We start from the raw sequence: 17,974 nt of genomic DNA, 5'->3' as shown, positions 1-17,974 counted from the left end.
TGAATTGACTATCATGCGTAGCTTTGTCCCGAAATACAGGAAAGGCGCTTGTACTAATTAAATTACGAGATGACGACTCTTTCCCACATTTGCATTCGGCAATGGGCACACCACTACTAACCTCTTCCCATCCTTTATCCTACTTGTATACTTTCCGATGCCATGATAAGCATTGCCCACTTCAAAATGACCGAACAGATACTTCTGACAGATATAAAGACTGTTTTTTACCTAAAGAGTCAAATCTTTTGCCTCATTCCCTCATTTACGCCCAAAATCACAATTGTATTACGATCACAAGATGACTTCTCCAAAATTGCGAAAGTTAGCGAAAAGATTAGAATGTCCAGTCGATGAAGATGGGGGTTATACTAATGATCGATGGACAAATCGAGATTTAATCCCTATTCCACCTGATAGGCGGACTTATAAAATCTGGAGTTTCTGTATCTATTGGTAAGTTCGCGTAATTCCATAATCGCTTTAAAATATTGACTAATGAAATGCAATTTCGATAGGTTTGTATCTGGAGCTTGTATCAGTGCATACTCGACCGGTTCATCTCTCTTGGCATATGGGCTTACAGCTCAACAATCTATGGCATGTGTGGTCATCGGAGCAGTCATTACTGGACTCTTATCCGTCATTAGTGGGTTCCCGGGTGAGATCCATCACATCGGTTTTACAGTTGTCAGCCGAATGAGTTGGGGTATGAAAGGTAGTTATTTTGTAAGTGTATCTCTTCATCATTCTTACGCGCGATATCACATGCTGATCGGTCATTTTCTTGTAGCCCGTCTGTCTACGAGTATTCACCTCGGTATGGTGGTTCGGTATTCAGAGTTATTGGGGAGGTCAAGCTGTCAACTTGGTACGTGAAGCTGACTTAGTCGACGATTATTGGTACCATCACTGACACATGCATCAATTGTGTAGATGCTCGGAGCAATGTCACCTAGCTGGAAGCATCAGCCTAACAAATTCGCTACTTCGTCTCACATCACGCATCAAGATTTTACCGGAGTAGTTCTTTGGTATTTAGCGTATATCCCTTTAGTCCTCGTTCCTCCCGAGAGATTACAAAGACCCTTCGTTGCGTCTTCCGCTGCATTCGGAGCAACGTTGATCGGTTTATTGGCTTGGGCTGTATCTCATGCAGGTGGAGGTGGACCATTGTTCAAAACGGTCAATACTGCTTCTTCAACCCCTTATTCCATGATGTTAGGTATAACGTCTATCCTAGGTTCTTGGGGTTCGGGAACAATCGGTCAAAGTGATTGGGTACGATATTCTGAAAGAAGATATTATCCTCTCTTATCTCAAATGTTCGCTGCTCCTATGATGATCACCGTATGCGCTTTAATCGGAGTTGTGGTCACCTCAGCATCTTCATCAATATTAGGCGAAATTATTTGGTCTCCCATTAGTTTACTGAGCGCTATTCAAGATTACTATGATTCAAGCTCTGCTGTTCGAGCTGCTGTCTTCTTCGCTGGTCTGGGATGTACTTGTGCACAGCTTTCGATCAACGTCCTTCTCAATTCGGTAGGTCGTAAAATCGGGATTCACATTGGCAATCGCGCTGACTTGGCATGCTCTGCTAGGTATCTACTGGAATGGATATGGCTGGTCTTTGGCCAAGATACTTGAATATCCGACGAGGTGCTTACCTCCTTGCAGCTGTGAGTATAAAGCTCATCCTTGCCTCTGTATGCAATAACGCTCACACATCTCATAGATCGGTATCGCATCAAACCCTTGGCAAATCTTGGCTTCAGCAGCAACCTTCTTATCCGTTATCAGTGGATTGGGGGTATTCATTGCACCCATGACAGGGTAAGCGACGTTTATCCTAATTAAAAGTATCTCAGCTAATATTATGAAATCGTTGTTTAGTATCATGTTAGCGGATTACATTGTTCTTCGAAGATGTAAAGCTAAGATTGAGGATTTATACAACGGTACACCTCAATCAATATATTGGTACAAAAATGGTTTCCATTGGAGAGCTATTGTAGCTTTTGTAATGGGATCTTGGCCATTCTGTCCCGGATTTATAATGATTCTTATTGATCCTACAAGCACTTCTGCATGGGTCAAATTGTTCAATATTAGTTTCTTAGTTGGTTTGAGTATCGGTTTCGTCGTATATTTGACTATTTGTACGATTTCACCTATACCTCATGTCAAAGAAGGATTGAACTACCTCGTGAGTAACTGTCTTCTTGTCAGCTAAGGAGGAATTTGTTAGCTTACGTTGTTTTGCCATTTTAGGATGATGAACGATTCTGCAAAAACGTTACCGGCGAACCGACTACATCGCAAGATGATGAATATAAGAACGATAACGATCGTGATGTCAAAGATGTCGAGATTAGTGCCGTGATTCGAGAAGTCTGATCGTACTTCTAAGTATCACCAAGGTGGATAGAAAGATTGGCGGAGTTGAAGGAAGTCATTCGCTCGTGTGATATTGTGAACATAACATGAGATCTTAGAATGGCGTTCGTTTGTATAGCTTGCGTAGTTGGCAGAATAGTGTAACGCCTACTCTTTTATTTTGCCTGAGACTGGGATTTGAGTCATGTATGATGTCAGTAAAGATTGGTTTTTTACGTATAGTAGTTGTAAATGTTTTGGAAATTTCATGCAGACGTAATAGCTTCTGTTCGGTCAAAAGAACAGTCTCGTTCTAGAGCCTCAGGCTGGTTAACATTAATAGAATGCATTTCCTGTGAGATATAGCGCATTTGTTCAATTCTCTCCGCGAAGTGAATCAAGATGCGATGTGAGTATATCTACACCTTTTAGTTGATGGAGACGAGCTTGACGTCGAATTTGAGGGTGGAGCTACACGAGTAAAGGAGTATGAGCTCAACGCGAAATGTAAGGACACTGAACGAGGCGGGTTGCACTTACTTCTTGGGGATTCCGGGGATTTTTTGACTTCCGTAAGCGAGGTTGGCAGGGATCTATCAGTTTTGTTGCGAATCAGCAAACCACTTTTACTCATGGAATTCAAGCACGGCCAATTGTCTTTTTGGTGAATCTGTGAAACAATGACTTACAGTCAATCGCCTTTCTCCACCAACGGCCATACCAGCTAAACCTTGATCCCACCCTCTAATGACTTCTCCTTTACCCAAAACAAAGGTGAAAGGTTTTCCAGCGGTGTTGGAGTCAAATTTTTTCCCGTTCGTGAGTGTACCGACGTATCTGGAAGATTGAAACGGGTGTTAGCGAGAGAAATCTGAGTATGACGTATACAGCAAAGTATGTGAAGCAGAGATGATCTACTCACCTCATACCCAATCGTTTACCAGTCTTAGCTTCTGGACCTTCTCCAATCTTGACATCTTCGATTATGAGACCGGAATCAAGAGTTCTCTGTAAGTCGTCGCATCAGTTACTGCTTTCCGCTTTATATTTGACTGGTAGAAAGCAAAAAAAAAGTAATGCATGAATATACGGGATGGGAATGACAAATCGGTGGTGATTTTGGGAGATTTCTATATTGTATAAAATGACAGGGGTACATCTATTTTCTCACCTTGGAAGGCACTTTCTTTTGCTCTTTCTTGACAGGAGCAGGAGCAGCAGCTTCAGTCTCGGTCTTAGCCTTCTTAGCCAACTTCTTCTTTTGGTTCTTGCTTAAAGCTTCAGTCTCGGTGGAAGTGGCAGGAGCGGTTTTAGCGGGAGATTCGAGATCATCAGCCTTTCGCTTTTGAGCAGGTTTGGCTTCAGCTGGGGCAGCTACAGCCTTTTTGGGTTTTTCAGCAACGGCGGCAGCTTTCTTAGCTGGCTTTTCAGCAGGGATTTCAGTGATTTTACTAAAAACAAATGACGGGTCAGCCCTGAAAACGGTAATGCTATTTCACAGGAAGAAGAACTCACGCAACGGCCTCTTCCTCTTCGGTGTCAAGCTCAAGATCATCATCGGAACCGTAGATGTCTGAGTAGTCATCTGAGCCGGAAAACTCAGAGTCGTAGTCGGATTCGTCATCTGAAGGGATGTCTGGGAATTGGTCGATGTAGTTACCCAAAAGGTGGACGGCACTGCAAAGGAACACTAGCTGTTAGTAACACTGATACTGAGACAAATACATACTGCTGGACAGCTCACTTTTCACCGGTGGTCTCAAAGATGACTACATCACCCTCAACGAAAGTGAGGTTAACCGTAGCTTGTTCAGTCTATCAAGAAGTAAGGAATCAGCCATCATATCAAATGGTATCGTTGAGAAGAGGACACTCACTCTTCCGGCGGTAAGAGAGGCAATGACATTGGTCTCTTCGATATCAATATCGCTGTCGTCATCATCCTCATCGCTGAAATCTTCATCATCTTCATCATCCTCGCCATCCATATCGGCGTCTTCTACAATGTTCTTGAGCTCCTCTACTGCTTTCTTGGCAGCTTTAGGCTTCTCAGCGACCTCCTCTTCCTCTTCATCTTCTTCGTCATCATCTTCCTCGTCATCAAGGTCCTCGTCGTCAAACTCGGAGTCAAATTCGGAATCGAATTCGGAATCAGATTCCAAAGCGGTGGCAGGGATAGGGTTGTGGGTAACTTTGATGACTGATCTTCCATCGGCAGATTTCAACTCTTCACCGAGAGCTACGTTGGTGATTTGGAAATCTCTTCGAACGAAGAGTGGGTACCTCTCACCGGGGATGAGGGTAAGAGACTATTGAGTTCAAGAATAATGAATTAGCAAAGCTCAAGCATGCAGGAAAGACCCAATACCTACCCAGAGGTTCATTTTGACGGCCATTTTTAGTGTTTTGACAAGATTATAAAATGTAAGAGGATAGTTGTATTGGTTTGAGAGGAGAGAGAAAGAAGTAAAACAAAGGTTGAATATAGCTCGTACAAGGGTAATTTAATATTTTCAAAATATACTCGCTTTCAACTTTTCAACTTTTGACACGTGGGTGGGTGGCAATACCGTGCCTCATAGCGCACGTGGCTCGGAATTACGGCGATATGACTGACAGTGGCAATCGAGTTAGGCAAGTAGCGTGATGACGTCCTGGTAGTCAGAGGATGGATGACATTGACAGCATTGTTGATGATGTTGATATATTCCACTAACAACAGCAATAGAACATAAAGGCAGTGTTTCCCTCTTCGCCCTCCTCTCAACATGGTAAGTAGCAGAGCCCGCTGTATATGTCCAATGCCTTCTCTGCTTACCGCTGACACGTCTTCCCGTTTGAACAGTCAAATACCCTTCGACCATACCTCAATGCCGTCAGAGCGACACTGACAGCAGCCTTGACCCTCGAAAACTTCTCTTCTCAAGTAGTGGAAAGGCATAACAAGCCGGAAGTGGAAGTACAAACATCACCAGAAGCTTTACTTAAACCCTTGATCGTATCTAGAAATGAGAGTGAAAGGGTATTAATTGAACCTTCTGTGAATGCCATAAGATTGTCAATCTCGATAAAACAAGCAGATGAGATTGAGAAGATATTATGTCATAAATTTACTAGATTTATGATGATGAGAGCAGAAGGATTTGTCATTTTAAGGAGGAAACCAATACCTGTGAGTTATTGTCATTGTACTCCCCTAGCTATCGTGAAGTAGCAATGAGATAGCAGGAAGTCGAGAAACCCATTGAGAAGCCGCTGATCCATCTCCTCTTCCTGTATTTCAGGGCTACGATATCTCATTCCTCATCACCAATTTCCACTCCGAATCCATGCTCAAACACAAATTAGTAGATTTCATTATTCAGTTCATGGAGGACGTAGATAAGGAGATCTCAGAGATGAAATTGTCCTTGAATGCTAGAGCGAGAATTGTCGCGGAGAGCTATTTATCGACAGTGAGTGCCTTTTCAACACGAGAATACGACTACAACCTTGCAAACCTTACAAATCTCGCTCGAGTGCGCAAGCCAAGACTGGACGTGATTTCTGGCCATTCCAAGCTCGGGTAATGAGATTGTCTCTGACCTCATCACAATTCTCCTCTGTCGACCTGCATCATCTCTCACTTACCTGTTACTTCTGAATTGAGATTAATGTCCATGCTGACTTGCGAATTGTCAACCGCAGTTCGCATAAAAACATAGAAGTTGTATAGGAGAGCCGACCAACATGTAATTGTATGAAGTTATGAGAATATGACGACGCAGTTTGTAAGATTATCGATAATACCATTGATAGCACTCTGTAGAAAGAAGTCAACGGTAATACCGTATCCAATGAGCATTAGTCATCAGATAGAAGCCTCGTATCTGCGAGCGGTTATGCAAACAGATATCAATACCAGATTTGAGCAATTGATCCTACATGATACAGCGGTATTGTCTCATTAATCTATCAAGGTCGAAGCCAACACGGATTACTTCCTCCTTTCAATCGTTTGAATCATACCTTTACCCAATCTTGAAATTTCAGCAAGTATAGCTTCTTTGTTGATGGTAATAAGAGTGGACTGAGGATTGCAATTTCGAATATATCAGCCTTTCTCTGCAATAGACGTGTCAGCAGAGGTGTTCACTTACCTCTGACTTCACAGGTATCGAGTTATATCCTAAAAACGCCTTTAAATTTCTGGCACCCTCTTTAGCAGGATTCCATATTCCTCCTACTACAACTCCACCGTTATTATCATAAAACCATAATACCGAATCACCGTATAATCTTTTCAAGTCATGTACGAAAGATTCAATAGGGTTGAAATCTATTCGAATTTGTTCAGATGAAGATGACGATTGTAAATTTCGGAATTTCAACTTAGTTTCCCATTCTTCTGGATTGGCTTGAATATTTTGATGATCTTTCGATGTGGCCAATGGAGAGACGTGGAGGAGAATATCGTAGTGTTCAAGCGGTGTTATAAAAAGGGACTGTGAATACTCAATTGTCAGCAAGCAGCAGTCATTAAGTTGGCAGCAGACTTACTTTGACATGCAAATCACCATTCTCAGATTCACTTTTAATCGCAGCCAAAGTGGCTTTAGCTAAAACAGCTACACGACCCGCAATAACTCTGGTAATACCCTTTGTCCATCTGAGACCGCTCTCATCTTCTTCCGTAAATACAACCCAGCCATGTTGATTAGCTATCGAGCTATCCGAAGCTTTCTCCTTGTTCCGAAGATTTTCGAACGATTTCAAGGCATCTTGTTTCATATTTGTAGGGAATTTCAATCTCTTTTCAGATATTGAAGAGTTTTTAACAGATTGAATAGGGACGAATAGTGGTACATTTCTCCAATCCCATTCTGAGAGAAATATGACTGATCTTACAAAACCAGCAGTAGCTGAATTTGGGTTTTGTAAAGACTCTGAATCAAGGTAGATTTTTGCCATAATTAATTCAATGATTTCAATTGGGATATGTGTTGAAAGCATATGAGATGAGAACCATTTTTTCAGGAGACGAGTGGCAGTTGAATAAGAAGGATATTTATGATGAAGTGGTTTGATAGATTGATGATGATTTGTCTTATGATTGAATAAGAACAAATGTTTTTCCAATGCTTGATGTGCTAATTTCTTAGATGGGCGAGGTAAAGAAGTAGCGAAGATAGGTTCATCTTCATACAAAATCCTTTCTAATAGAACCCTTTCCTTTTCATAATAGATCTTCAAACGGAACGATACACCTTGAGGTAATAAGATTTCTAACGATGAGTGGTCGGATATCTCACCAGCAGCAGAATTATGTATATAGTCTTCATCAAACAGTATATTGGTTTTTGATTTAGGAAGTCTTTCTGTCATTATCTTTGACAGCTTGTCGAAAAGAGCTAATTTGACTTTTTGTATAGCAGCTAAATCATCAGGCCATTTAGGAGAAGATTCGAATTGAACAGCGATGTCCACTGGCGGAAAATGATTAATTGTGCTAGTTGTGGATGAAGTTATTCGGTTCAAGTCAAGAGGATGAGGAACATATGTAGATGAATACCGCAACAACTCGGAAGATTCGAAGACGTTCAAGATTGAAAGGGGTAACTCGGAGTCAATATCTTTCAGTATCTTGTATAACTCCTCGTAGCCTTGTATAACCGGTCTAAAGCCTTGTTTCTCGCTTCCGGGAACACAAATTGCCTTTCTAACACTTTCTGGTATTTGGATGATTTTTGACCATTCTATGTTGGATGAAATACAATGTATACTTTCTTCCGAGATACCGAAATGTTTCCCCAGAAGATATTTGACAATTTTACCAGGGATTAAGATCGCTTCCTCCGGTCTTGTGATATCCCATACTACGGATTCAGATATGCTTCCATCTTTGAACCTTCTCAGTTCAGCTTTCTCGCCCCATAATTGACGGAATCGCTCAGCCGCAGCGCTTTGAGATGTTTCGGATGAAGGGCCAATATCGATGACTCGAGTGGCATGTTCAGGGTTATACACGATACCGATGTCCAGCGTATTTTGGGTTAATCGGGATGGAGTGATGTGTACAAGGGAAGCACGATCTGACAATCCTCGTCGAAGGATATTTGCGAAAGACTGAGTGGCAAGATCTGTATGAGAAGGGTTTTCGGGGTTAGGTTCCAGTTGAACATTTGTGATGCCGACTCTAAAGATCGCGCATCAGCTTAGCTTATAACGGATCGAACAATAGGCTGGAGACCTACTTTATACAATCATCGAAGATCTCTGCACCCAAATTTCTATCTCTTAAGAAAGTCTCTGCAAACAAATCACCACTCTCATCTTCGAGCATTGCCAAAGTCTCTCTAGCATGGTATCTCAGAATCTGTAAATCACCTTTCTCCCATCCTGCAAAGATATTGACCTTTCCAGTTGGGTCCACGAAGACATCCTGGAATGAGTTGATAAAGTCCGATTGAGGGATAGCATCTTCGTTTACGGTTTTGATAAAAACAGGGGTTTGATCAAAATCAGTTTGAGCTATATAGCGTGATATATCACAGATTAGTCGTTGACCGAGGTATATCAGGTAACAATGATTGCGCTACTCACCCAGGAATTCCCACGCAGCTCTAAGAGCACCCCAGTGGCCAAGACCTTTGCCGACCCCTCTTACTTTCTTAATTCTTTCTCGAACGCCACCCCCTCCGCCGACTTGGCCACCGTCTACAACCCAGCCAAGGAGCATGCTTGCGAACCATCCAGATCCGCCTCTCTCGCGCCTGATACCCCGTCTAGTGGCCCATATACGCCAAGTAGCGAGGAAGGAGTCTACAGTACGTTCGGGAGAAAGCACTTGAGATAGTCTATGCAGATGAAGTAGATTCGACTTTTGAAGTGTGTCATTTAAGATTGAGCTAGAGTATAGTGGTGTAGGGATGTCGGAGCGCAGAAGAGATTTTGTGGGCGATAAAGAGGAAAGAGGGAACACATCGGGTAGAATTGAGGCATGTATACGGATATCCAAGCGGTGCTTGAGGCCTTGTTCTGACGAATGAGGCGATCATTAGCCTATATACTATCATCAATACGGTCATGGGAAATCTTTTAATTCACCTTTACCAACCTGAATTTTGATGATCGGTCTTCTAGCATCTCCCATAGAGTTCTCCCACGACAGTTGTGCGCCGCTCACAGGTCCATCTTTTTTAGACAGCTTCTGGACCTCGGAGTAGATGATAGCAAGGTAGTGCGATCTCTTGTGGAAATACCGATAGTCCATCCTGTCTTTTGCGCTAAACAGGGCCTATATAAAGCGGGTGTCAGTCAAAAGCATGAAAAGCATGTGATTGTGGAGCTTACAGAAGGCATGACCACTACCAAGTCTATGTTTCCACCTTCATTCTTCCCCTTTCTATAACCGCCTACTACACTCCAACTTCCAGCCACGATGATCTCATGAGGTTTTTCCCATCCCAGCTTCCATTGAACCTCGTTTTTAATCGGATCCCACTGGTCTCCCCCTACGAAAGGTATCTTTGTTCCGTTCCCGATCCTCTTTGACGCCTTTGTAGGTGGAACAGCAGGTAAAGCAGGTAAAGACAGAATATGAGAGTGAATGGTGGATAGAAGAGTTTTGAGAGTCGGTGCAGGTGTTGTAGGAAGCAACGTAGATTGTAGTAAGGCTGAAAGTTGTAATGAGAACGTGGTGCCCCCTGACTCTTCAGCACTTCGCATGGCTTCCATCTCATCTAGAGTTGGAGCTTTATACAAATGCTTGTTGTTATTCTGCGGACGGGACGGTCCAGCTGAAATCTCTTCGGCATTGTCTTCGTCTTCATCGTCCTCTTCATCTTGTTCAGAGGAATCACCATCCGTATCTTGACGATCGATCATAGGATCTTCGTAGACTCCTCCCGCATCCTCTTCATCGTTACCTGAGCCGTTTTCTAGGTCTTCGAATCCATTGTCGAGGTCGGAAGGTGAAGGTGAAGGTGACTGAGGAGCTCTCTGCGGCAGAACGAGCTCTTGATCAGCTCTAGTAGTGTGAGCCAAGCCAATATGTGATCTTACCTTTTTAGGGACTACTTTTGAAGTAGATGCCTTCCTCTTGAGCGACCTGTTCGTTGACATCTTCGCGATTTTAGTTAAGCGCGTATTGTCACTACCAATGAAAGAAGAAGAGATAATCTGCAGATGTTCCAAAAGAATTATGACTTTTTGGAAAAAACAAAAAAATATCTCAACTGGGCCCCCGCAAAATTCAATTTCAACCGAAAAACAAGAAACATCTTCAAAACTCATATCTTTACTCAATTCTCTATATGACTTATCTCATGATTCAACACCCTTAGAATGGCTTCTTTTCTACTCGGTATTCCAAATTCACTGCCAGATGATCTCAAAAGTCCGGATTCAAAAAAGAAGAAGATACCTATAGTCGCTGTATATGTCGCTGGAGCTGCTGTAAGTCTGATGTTCACCTGAAACCCGCTCTCATGGATTTTCGATTGTCACACATACAAACGCCCAACGAATTGATACTCTGTCCTCGTCATCTTCACCTTATCCGGTGTCTTGCTGATGGCTTGTCCATACTTAGTTCGCGATAACAACAGGCTTGACTGTTCTTATAATACCTTACGTTAGACAGGCAGCTAAATTACAAAATCGGATACAATTCCTATCGCATCGTAGTCAAGCTGTTCTCGATGCTCGTCTGAGGATACCGAGAGCCGCTCTACCAGCCTTATCTTCTAATCACCCGTCTCAATCACACACATCAGCGAGATCATCTTCAAATCCCCCACCCTCATTCAGCTCGATTCAGTCCACCCCTATCTCAATATCGGAGACGAACACATCTAATCATCAAGCTGAAGATCCAAGTCTACTGCAGTCGAGATCGTTCAACGCTTCAGAAGAGAAGTCTTTGTATGGGGGATCTCTGACCCCCGAAGATGGGGAAGCAGGTAGTCATGAGCCGGTATCTGGGCTATTAGGATTTCAAGCTTTGACAATAGCGACAGCCCTGGTTTTCGGCAGTGCAGGATTAGGGGCATTTGTGGTCGCCAAGTTGATGGGAGTAAAGGATGTGAGCTTCTCCATATTCTCTGCCCAAATCCTTCTCTTGTCGCTGTTCTGTTGAATACCGCTTCTAGAGGCTGATCGTAATCACAATCCTGCTTAGATGACCGAGTTCAGCTCGAAGATGAGAGAATCGTTGAATCTTTCAATGCCTTCACTTATATCAAGTGTAAATCAGCCTGGTAGAAGTGTGGATGGCTTTGATGGCCAAGCGATAGATGAATGGGTGGCAAAATTGGAAAAGGAAGACGAGGAAAACGAAGGTAGATCGGTTTGACTACCAAAGCATAAACATAGGACCATGAACGATTCGAAAACCCATTTGTAAGATTAAATCATCGTCACAACAATGCAAAGCACAGTCACATAACCAATGCATCATCAGGCATTCTATGTCTACTGCTGGCACGTATAATGATGTCCCATTGGAGAGTAAATCAGGTCTATTCTGCGGCAGACGGGATTTGAGCACGTCAAGCAGAATCATGGACAAAGGAGGTCATCAAAGCGGAGCAAGTATGACCTTCGCTATGCATACAAGGTCGCCCTTTGATTGAAAGGCTAGAATACGAGTGATTATATCGATTTGGCAATCTGTCGATTTGCTGATGATCAACCCTACCCCACTCAGTCTGCACGCTGCTCGAGGAACAAGTCAATCCACGTCCTTACATATGTTCCTTACCTTGCTTGGCGTTACTCTGATCATCCGCACTAAGGCGTCGTTCTAGAAATTGAATGAGGTAAAGTACAGAATGTTCCTCTCACATGCTCGGGCCACCTTGCCCTGTCAATCTTTGTTTCGTAATTCGGGCCGCTGTTTCACATGATTTGTTTGCTATGACATATGGATATGTTCCTTTGTTTCATCCTGCTCAATCACTTGTGTGGCTTGCAAGGTCCACGTCAATGCGCTCCGAGATGTGTCATCCCAAGTTTTAACTTCAAGTTCAGTCGAACGGACCAATCTCATCGGAATTAAAGAGTCACCATGGTTACCAAATAAAGGAAACACAATCAATACAACTTACTCACCTTATTGTCCTGATCCTTTGAGTGACATAATTACCGTTTCGTCCTATCGAAATGACTCAATCTCGAGGAACAGGGGGGTCCGCTGAGACTGCGGATTACCCAATCAAACAATTTCCTCTTCGAAAACGACCCATCCGATGTTTCGATATCTCGGAGGCTCTATACCAATTTATCACACTGGTGGAGAACGGAGTGAAATTGAAGTGATACAAAGTGCCTAAAATGCCAAGTGAAAGAAATACATCAACGTTTGAAGGGGGTATCGTGACAATACCGCTTTGATCAATCAATCTCCATCACTGTACACTGTAAGATGTCCTTTTGTTCTGAGAAGCAAGATTGTCTAGATCAAAAACAGTGAGGCCAAAAAAAGTATAATATTCATCTGAGTTTTAAGAAATTGAGACATCTCTTTTCTTCTTCATTCCTAACTCTTCAAGCGATAGTAGTGGATTGATTTCACAAATACTATTCCTGTGGCCTTTTTCATTCGTTTTCCATTGACCAGATACATCCGTTCATTCAAGCTTATCTGTCTACATCACTTCACTCTTCTGTCAACAGCTTGTCAAGAAAACAGTACCAAGATGTTATCTGACGTGAGTGGTGATGTCTGATAGAATGTGAGATTGTGTGAATAGAATGCTGAGGCTGTTGACGATCATAGGCCATCACCGTCACCCTTCTCTCCTTGCTCGCGGCCGGTACAACTTTGGTCAACGCTCACGGTCATATCGCGAAGTGGACTGTAGGAGGCCAAGATCATAATGGATTCGATCCTTCAAACCCTCAGAATGGGGGCCCAACTGCCGAGAGGCCTACTGATAATTCAGACCAAGGTAAATCTGATAGACACTTCCATGCAGATACTAGCTGATCGCAACATCAGGTTACGCTGACTACACCAGCGCCACTGTGGCTTGTGGTGGTACTTCTGCTGGTTCAGGCTTGGAGACTTGGGATGTCAACGCGGGAGACTCTGTTACCGCTCATTGGAACACCTGGTTAGTCCGTTGAGTCTGTTGGGTTGATCGGAAGGCTGATATGTTTTTGAATTAGGCCTGAGTCACATAAAGGTATGTATGGAATCTGAGCAAATATGCGTTTGGCGCTAACAAATCGTGTCACAGGTCCTGTTACCGAGTATATGGCTGCCTGTCCTGCCAGTGAGTCTCGGAAACAATCCATTGGGAGTTAGATTCCTTTCCGATCCGCCAGGCTAATGATTATTCTTCAGGTGGCTGTGATGGCGTTGATGCAGCTTCGCTCACATGGTTCAAGATTCAGGAAGACAGCTTTGATGGCACGTCATGGCCTTCCGACACCATCGCTTCAACACTTGACTGGACGTTCAAGATTCCAACCGACCTCGCTTCCGGTCCATACTTGGTTCGACATGACATCTTAGCTATGCATACTACTGGTGGACCTCAAGTCTATCCAGTATGTTTCCAAGCCAACCTTATTTCTTCCGGATCGGTCGTTCCGACTGTAACGACTACCTTCCCAGCCGCTTACAATATCAACGACGACTTCAAGACTTGGAATATTTACAACAACGACAACACTCAATTCGTTCCACCTGGTCCTGCGGTATACAACGGTGCCAGCTCTGGCTCCCCTCCTGCTTCCTCTGCCTCTCCCTCAACTTCCGCATCTTCCTCTGCTCCAGCTGGATCGTCTGCTGCCATGACTTCCGCCTACGATGCTTCTTCGACCTCGGCCGCAGGGTCCGCAAGTTCTGCTGTCGCAACAGAAAGTGCCTCGGCTAGCGCATCCGCTTCAGAGCCAGCTGGAAGTTCCGAAGTTTCCGTTTCGTCCTCCTCCGCATCGTCTCCTATTGCTTCGGCATCTTCTGCCACCTCTGCTTTGGCTTCTTCTGCTCCCGCCGGATCTTCTGCTACTGTCTCGGCTACCTCGTGAGTATAATTACCATACTTGATAATCAGGGGATACACTGACCCAGCTTCGTCACAGCTCTGCCTCCGCTCCTTCTTCTACCGCTACTACCCCTGGATCAGCTGAGATGGGTGGTGCTGTCCCTCCTGTATCCCGTGAGTACCCGATTCGTTGTTGATAAGCACGCGAAGCGGATACTGATATGTCAATGTAGAAAACGGAAACAGATGGGAAACTCTCGGGGGTAGCTACAATGACGAACACAGTGCTGTTGTCGCTGCTTGCATGGAACAGATGGTAAGTTTTCTCTTTTGCTTGTGTGAAAATTCTTCATCTGACCGTTTCGCCTCTCCGAAGAATCGATGCAAGAGCTGGGCCAACTCTTTGCCCAACTCTGAGGTATCTGTGAGTAGCCTTCCTACTGTCAACAAGCGGAGCTGATGATTTTTTTTAAACAGGCTTCGCTCAGCGCTTGCGATACTCAAGAAACCACTTGCGAATCTTCCGGCGCTTCAGCCAAGCGAGCTATCGTCTTGAACAGATACGGCAAGAAGGGTTTCAGACTGTTCTAAGTACTTCTGTCGCTGACCTGGCATCACTATATCGTCTCACGATCACGTCAGTGGTCCACTTGTGCACAAATCATGTTGATTAATCCTTTGTCCATATCCTTCGATACCTTTATGATTTTTTCTTTCAAATAGATTCGTAGATCGTTTCTATGCACGTCATGCACCGTACTATACTATCGTAATAGTCTCCAGCAGTCCCTGTTGCTACCATGGGATGATACCATCCTGCGAAATGAATTTCTCAATATCCGCATCCCTTTCACCGTCTATCACTTTCTTGATGAACCTTCCTCCAATAATAGGCTCTTGTGCACCCTTTTCTAATAACACCGCTTTATCTAACCCACCTAAGCCAGTAGCTAAGAATCCAGGATCTATTATATGTATTTTGACATTGTCATTTCGCAAGGTTCTAGCCTATTCCAGAATCATCATATTCATGGCTGTCTTACTTGTTCGGTAAGTCCTTGTATCGAAAATAGGTTCTTTCGGCCATCCAGCGGGCGGAGATTTATTGACAGGGACATGGGGATTAGAATGATCTCCCAAGGATGCAATACCACTTGACAGGAATATTAAGCGACGAGTCTTCGATTGGAGTAACAAATCGGCAAATGCATCGGTGAACAAGTGGGTATTGACTACGTTGGTGGAGAAAGCATTGATGAATCCTTGACGAACGGTCAACTTGCCTTTGGCAACTTCGAAGTCGAGGTTCACACCTGTTTGAATCAATCGTTTGTGAGTGGTGCAGCTTGTTGACCTGTCAAACTGAATGAAAGTGTGGCCATATGCTCACCAGCATTGTTGATCAGCACATCGACCTTTCCAAATTCTTTCTCTACTTCTTCATGCAGCTTCTTGATACTCTCATCGCTATCTATGTCCAGTTCCTTAGGGATGACTTTGCTACCGTTCGAGAATGCTAGTGCGAAATTGCGATCCGCTTGGAGTGTCTCAGAAGCCTTGGCAGATCTATTAAGGGACCGAGAAGTGATGATGATTGTGCAAGGTTCACTTGGCGATGTCAAGATTGCTTGGGTAGTTGCGAATCCTATACCGGTGTTCCCGCCTGTGATGAGGATGACGAGGTTATCAGTAGAGGATGACATATGTTGTCTTGTACTGTAAAGCAATCTGACAGTATTCAAGAAATCACTTGGTGAGATCACGGATTATTCATGTTTTGATCACATTGATCACTATTATTTATACCTTTCTACGTTGATGACGTGTGACCATGAGCGATGAAGATAGTCACCGAGGTCCGGGGTGGAGGATCGACCAGATTACTCTTAATCGATCACTTATTCGCCGAAGGTCATCCCACGCGTCTATCAATACCTCCCAATGACTTATCGGTTCAACATGGATAACCATCCTAATACCACGTAATACTGGCGGTGAGCAAGAGAAGGCGCGTCAAAAAAGTGACGAATCGACGAGAAGTATCGTGGGAAACAACATTTCCGCTAGGGTTATCTATTGACACATGTCTACATCATCGAGCGGGAATGCCACAAGTAAGATAAGCTCTCATTTCTGTTTTGGCCTTCCCTGTGATATGACTCACTAAGCAGAATAGTACGACTGATATGCCGATGTGGAAACGAGAAAAGTTTGCGACTCGACGAGATATCAGCGAACGCTTCGATAGCCTGTCTTCCGTCATCAAAAAAGCGAAAAAGCCATTGTGTACCTTACTTGGCGAAACGCGGGATTCAAATTTCGTTAACAGGTTGCGCATCGCGACGTATGTTTACACACAGCCCTGTGTCAACCACATATAAGATATCTCGCTTAATGCATTCTACGAGTTCGTTCTGAATCCCACTCTCCTGCCAGCTTCCCATATCTCGTATCCGCCAGATATGTTGACTCTAGCAACACTTTTCACCTTCGCGCTATCGTTGTTAGCTGTCTTTGAAACAGCTTCCGCGGATGGGCAGTCCTATCCCTCTTTTCATTACAATTCTGATTACCTGTTTACAATCACCTATGCATTCGGAGGAGCTTCACCTATCATCAGAACCGGTGGTCTAGCTCAAAACCGTGAGTTCAGAGGAACCGCTCAAATGCACTCTACATGTGAAGTTTATGCTAATAAACAGTCGCTCAGTCAATACATTTGTTGGTGCAAGTATACAAGGACCAGCCTTAAATGGGTATATCAGTCGAGGAATCCTTACCAATAACTTCGTTCCTTTTGGTGACAAAGCCATAGTCATCGAAGAGGCAACATGGTATGGATATTTCTACAATGGTGATAAAGGCAATGGAACCTTGATAGCTAGAACTTCCGGCTTAGTGGACTATGATGCATATGAACAGCAACGAGTGGTAAGCAATAACCATATCAAAGATAATCTGAATGGCTCTGAGAGTTTGAGTTCAGGTCCTCACAGTCGATCAAGGGGATTACGATTATCTGCAATACATATTTATTCTATGCGGATCAATCGATTTCAATCTTCGAACAGCGTCCGCGAAGCAGGATTGCTTCAGAGTGTATTACGGCAACAAAGTCGTTCTTCCACCTATCTTCGGGTGAAAGATTTGACTCGATGACGAATGGCAGAAGTGGTGGGAGCGAAGTAGGACGTAGACTCACATGTCTGGACAGATGAATACGGGACCCGTAAAGACGATGCTGAGACCCTTTCATAAGTGATGTTTGCTTTGTACTTTGTTATATGTGGGTAAACGGTGACAAATAGAGATAATGGAATGCATTGGCGGCGCAAGGACTACCTTACTCGGTACAAACCGATTACCGAACGCAGCAGACAAAGATACTATTATTCCAGATTCAATGCAGCAAGCATGCATGAATCCGAATACATTGTTAGATCCTAACGAGTGGCTCTGAAGATGTAGACCTGGTAAATCTTTGTCACGCGATTACCATGAATGGATCAGATCGCATGAACCTGAGCTTTCGCTTAAAAATTGTCGCCAAGGGAATTCAAACCTCGGTTAGAAAAGTCTAATTCCTGCAAAAATCAGTCTCTTCTCGCAAAGACAGACCTCTG

General features: G+C 43.7%; 8 protein-coding genes across 8 annotated transcripts; 5 read left to right on the top strand and 3 right to left on the bottom strand.

Annotated features, from left to right (window-relative positions):
- Nucleotides 1-301: 301 nt before the first annotated feature.
- I206_105760 (uncharacterized protein) lies at nucleotides 302-2,400 on the top strand (the record flags this gene model as incomplete). The annotated part of the gene is made up of 8 exons (XM_019156310.1): nucleotides 302-456; nucleotides 519-729; nucleotides 794-871; nucleotides 937-1,545; nucleotides 1,605-1,682; nucleotides 1,739-1,836; nucleotides 1,897-2,209; nucleotides 2,275-2,400. The coding sequence occupies 8 exons, from the start codon at nucleotides 302-304 to the stop codon at nucleotides 2,398-2,400; spliced, it is 1,668 nt and encodes a 555-aa protein (XP_019010112.1).
- Nucleotides 2,401-2,807: 407 nt separating this feature from the next.
- Nucleotides 2,808-4,775, bottom strand: I206_105759 (uncharacterized protein; the record flags this gene model as incomplete). The annotated part of the gene is made up of 9 exons (XM_019156309.1): nucleotides 2,808-2,850; nucleotides 2,920-2,972; nucleotides 3,069-3,216; nucleotides 3,302-3,387; nucleotides 3,551-3,830; nucleotides 3,895-4,056; nucleotides 4,124-4,194; nucleotides 4,257-4,688; nucleotides 4,752-4,775. 9 exons carry the CDS (start codon nucleotides 4,773-4,775, stop codon nucleotides 2,808-2,810), a joined length of 1,299 nt encoding a protein of 432 aa, XP_019010111.1.
- A 372-nt stretch (nucleotides 4,776-5,147) lies between these two features.
- On the top strand, nucleotides 5,148-5,948 carry I206_105758 (uncharacterized protein; the record flags this gene model as incomplete). Its single annotated transcript, XM_019156308.1, has 3 exons — nucleotides 5,148-5,150; nucleotides 5,225-5,551; nucleotides 5,664-5,948. 3 exons carry the CDS (start codon nucleotides 5,148-5,150, stop codon nucleotides 5,946-5,948), a joined length of 615 nt encoding a protein of 204 aa, XP_019010110.1.
- Nucleotides 5,949-6,355: 407 nt separating this feature from the next.
- On the bottom strand, nucleotides 6,356-10,482 carry I206_105757 (uncharacterized protein; the record flags this gene model as incomplete). The annotated part of the gene is made up of 8 exons (XM_019156307.1): nucleotides 6,356-6,448; nucleotides 6,519-6,863; nucleotides 6,919-8,554; nucleotides 8,613-8,889; nucleotides 8,962-9,396; nucleotides 9,466-9,655; nucleotides 9,712-10,359; nucleotides 10,423-10,482. 8 exons carry the CDS (start codon nucleotides 10,480-10,482, stop codon nucleotides 6,356-6,358), a joined length of 3,684 nt encoding a protein of 1,227 aa, XP_019010109.1.
- A 222-nt stretch (nucleotides 10,483-10,704) lies between these two features.
- Nucleotides 10,705-11,713, top strand: I206_105756 (uncharacterized protein; the record flags this gene model as incomplete). The annotated part of the gene is made up of 3 exons (XM_019156306.1): nucleotides 10,705-10,815; nucleotides 10,952-11,443; nucleotides 11,540-11,713. The coding sequence occupies 3 exons, from the start codon at nucleotides 10,705-10,707 to the stop codon at nucleotides 11,711-11,713; spliced, it is 777 nt and encodes a 258-aa protein (XP_019010108.1).
- A 1,345-nt stretch (nucleotides 11,714-13,058) lies between these two features.
- Nucleotides 13,059-14,942, top strand: I206_105755 (uncharacterized protein; the record flags this gene model as incomplete). Its single annotated transcript, XM_019156305.1, has 10 exons — nucleotides 13,059-13,070; nucleotides 13,139-13,310; nucleotides 13,361-13,475; nucleotides 13,531-13,547; nucleotides 13,602-13,637; nucleotides 13,709-14,390; nucleotides 14,449-14,525; nucleotides 14,585-14,667; nucleotides 14,728-14,775; nucleotides 14,829-14,942. 10 exons carry the CDS (start codon nucleotides 13,059-13,061, stop codon nucleotides 14,940-14,942), a joined length of 1,356 nt encoding a protein of 451 aa, XP_019010107.1.
- A 204-nt stretch (nucleotides 14,943-15,146) lies between these two features.
- Nucleotides 15,147-16,054, bottom strand: I206_105754 (uncharacterized protein; the record flags this gene model as incomplete). The annotated part of the gene is made up of 3 exons (XM_019156304.1): nucleotides 15,147-15,316; nucleotides 15,395-15,664; nucleotides 15,742-16,054. 3 exons carry the CDS (start codon nucleotides 16,052-16,054, stop codon nucleotides 15,147-15,149), a joined length of 753 nt encoding a protein of 250 aa, XP_019010106.1.
- Nucleotides 16,055-16,813: 759 nt separating this feature from the next.
- I206_105753 (uncharacterized protein) lies at nucleotides 16,814-17,493 on the top strand (the record flags this gene model as incomplete). The annotated part of the gene is made up of 3 exons (XM_019156303.1): nucleotides 16,814-16,994; nucleotides 17,062-17,282; nucleotides 17,338-17,493. 3 exons carry the CDS (start codon nucleotides 16,814-16,816, stop codon nucleotides 17,491-17,493), a joined length of 558 nt encoding a protein of 185 aa, XP_019010105.1.
- Nucleotides 17,494-17,974: the final 481 nt, after the last annotated feature.

Source organism: Kwoniella pini, chromosome 8, assembly GCF_000512605.2.
Source record: "Kwoniella pini CBS 10737 chromosome 8, complete sequence".
NCBI classification, from domain to species: Eukaryota; Fungi; Basidiomycota; class Tremellomycetes; order Tremellales; family Cryptococcaceae; genus Kwoniella; species Kwoniella pini.
This window is presented reverse-complemented; position numbering and strand designations above follow the sequence as displayed.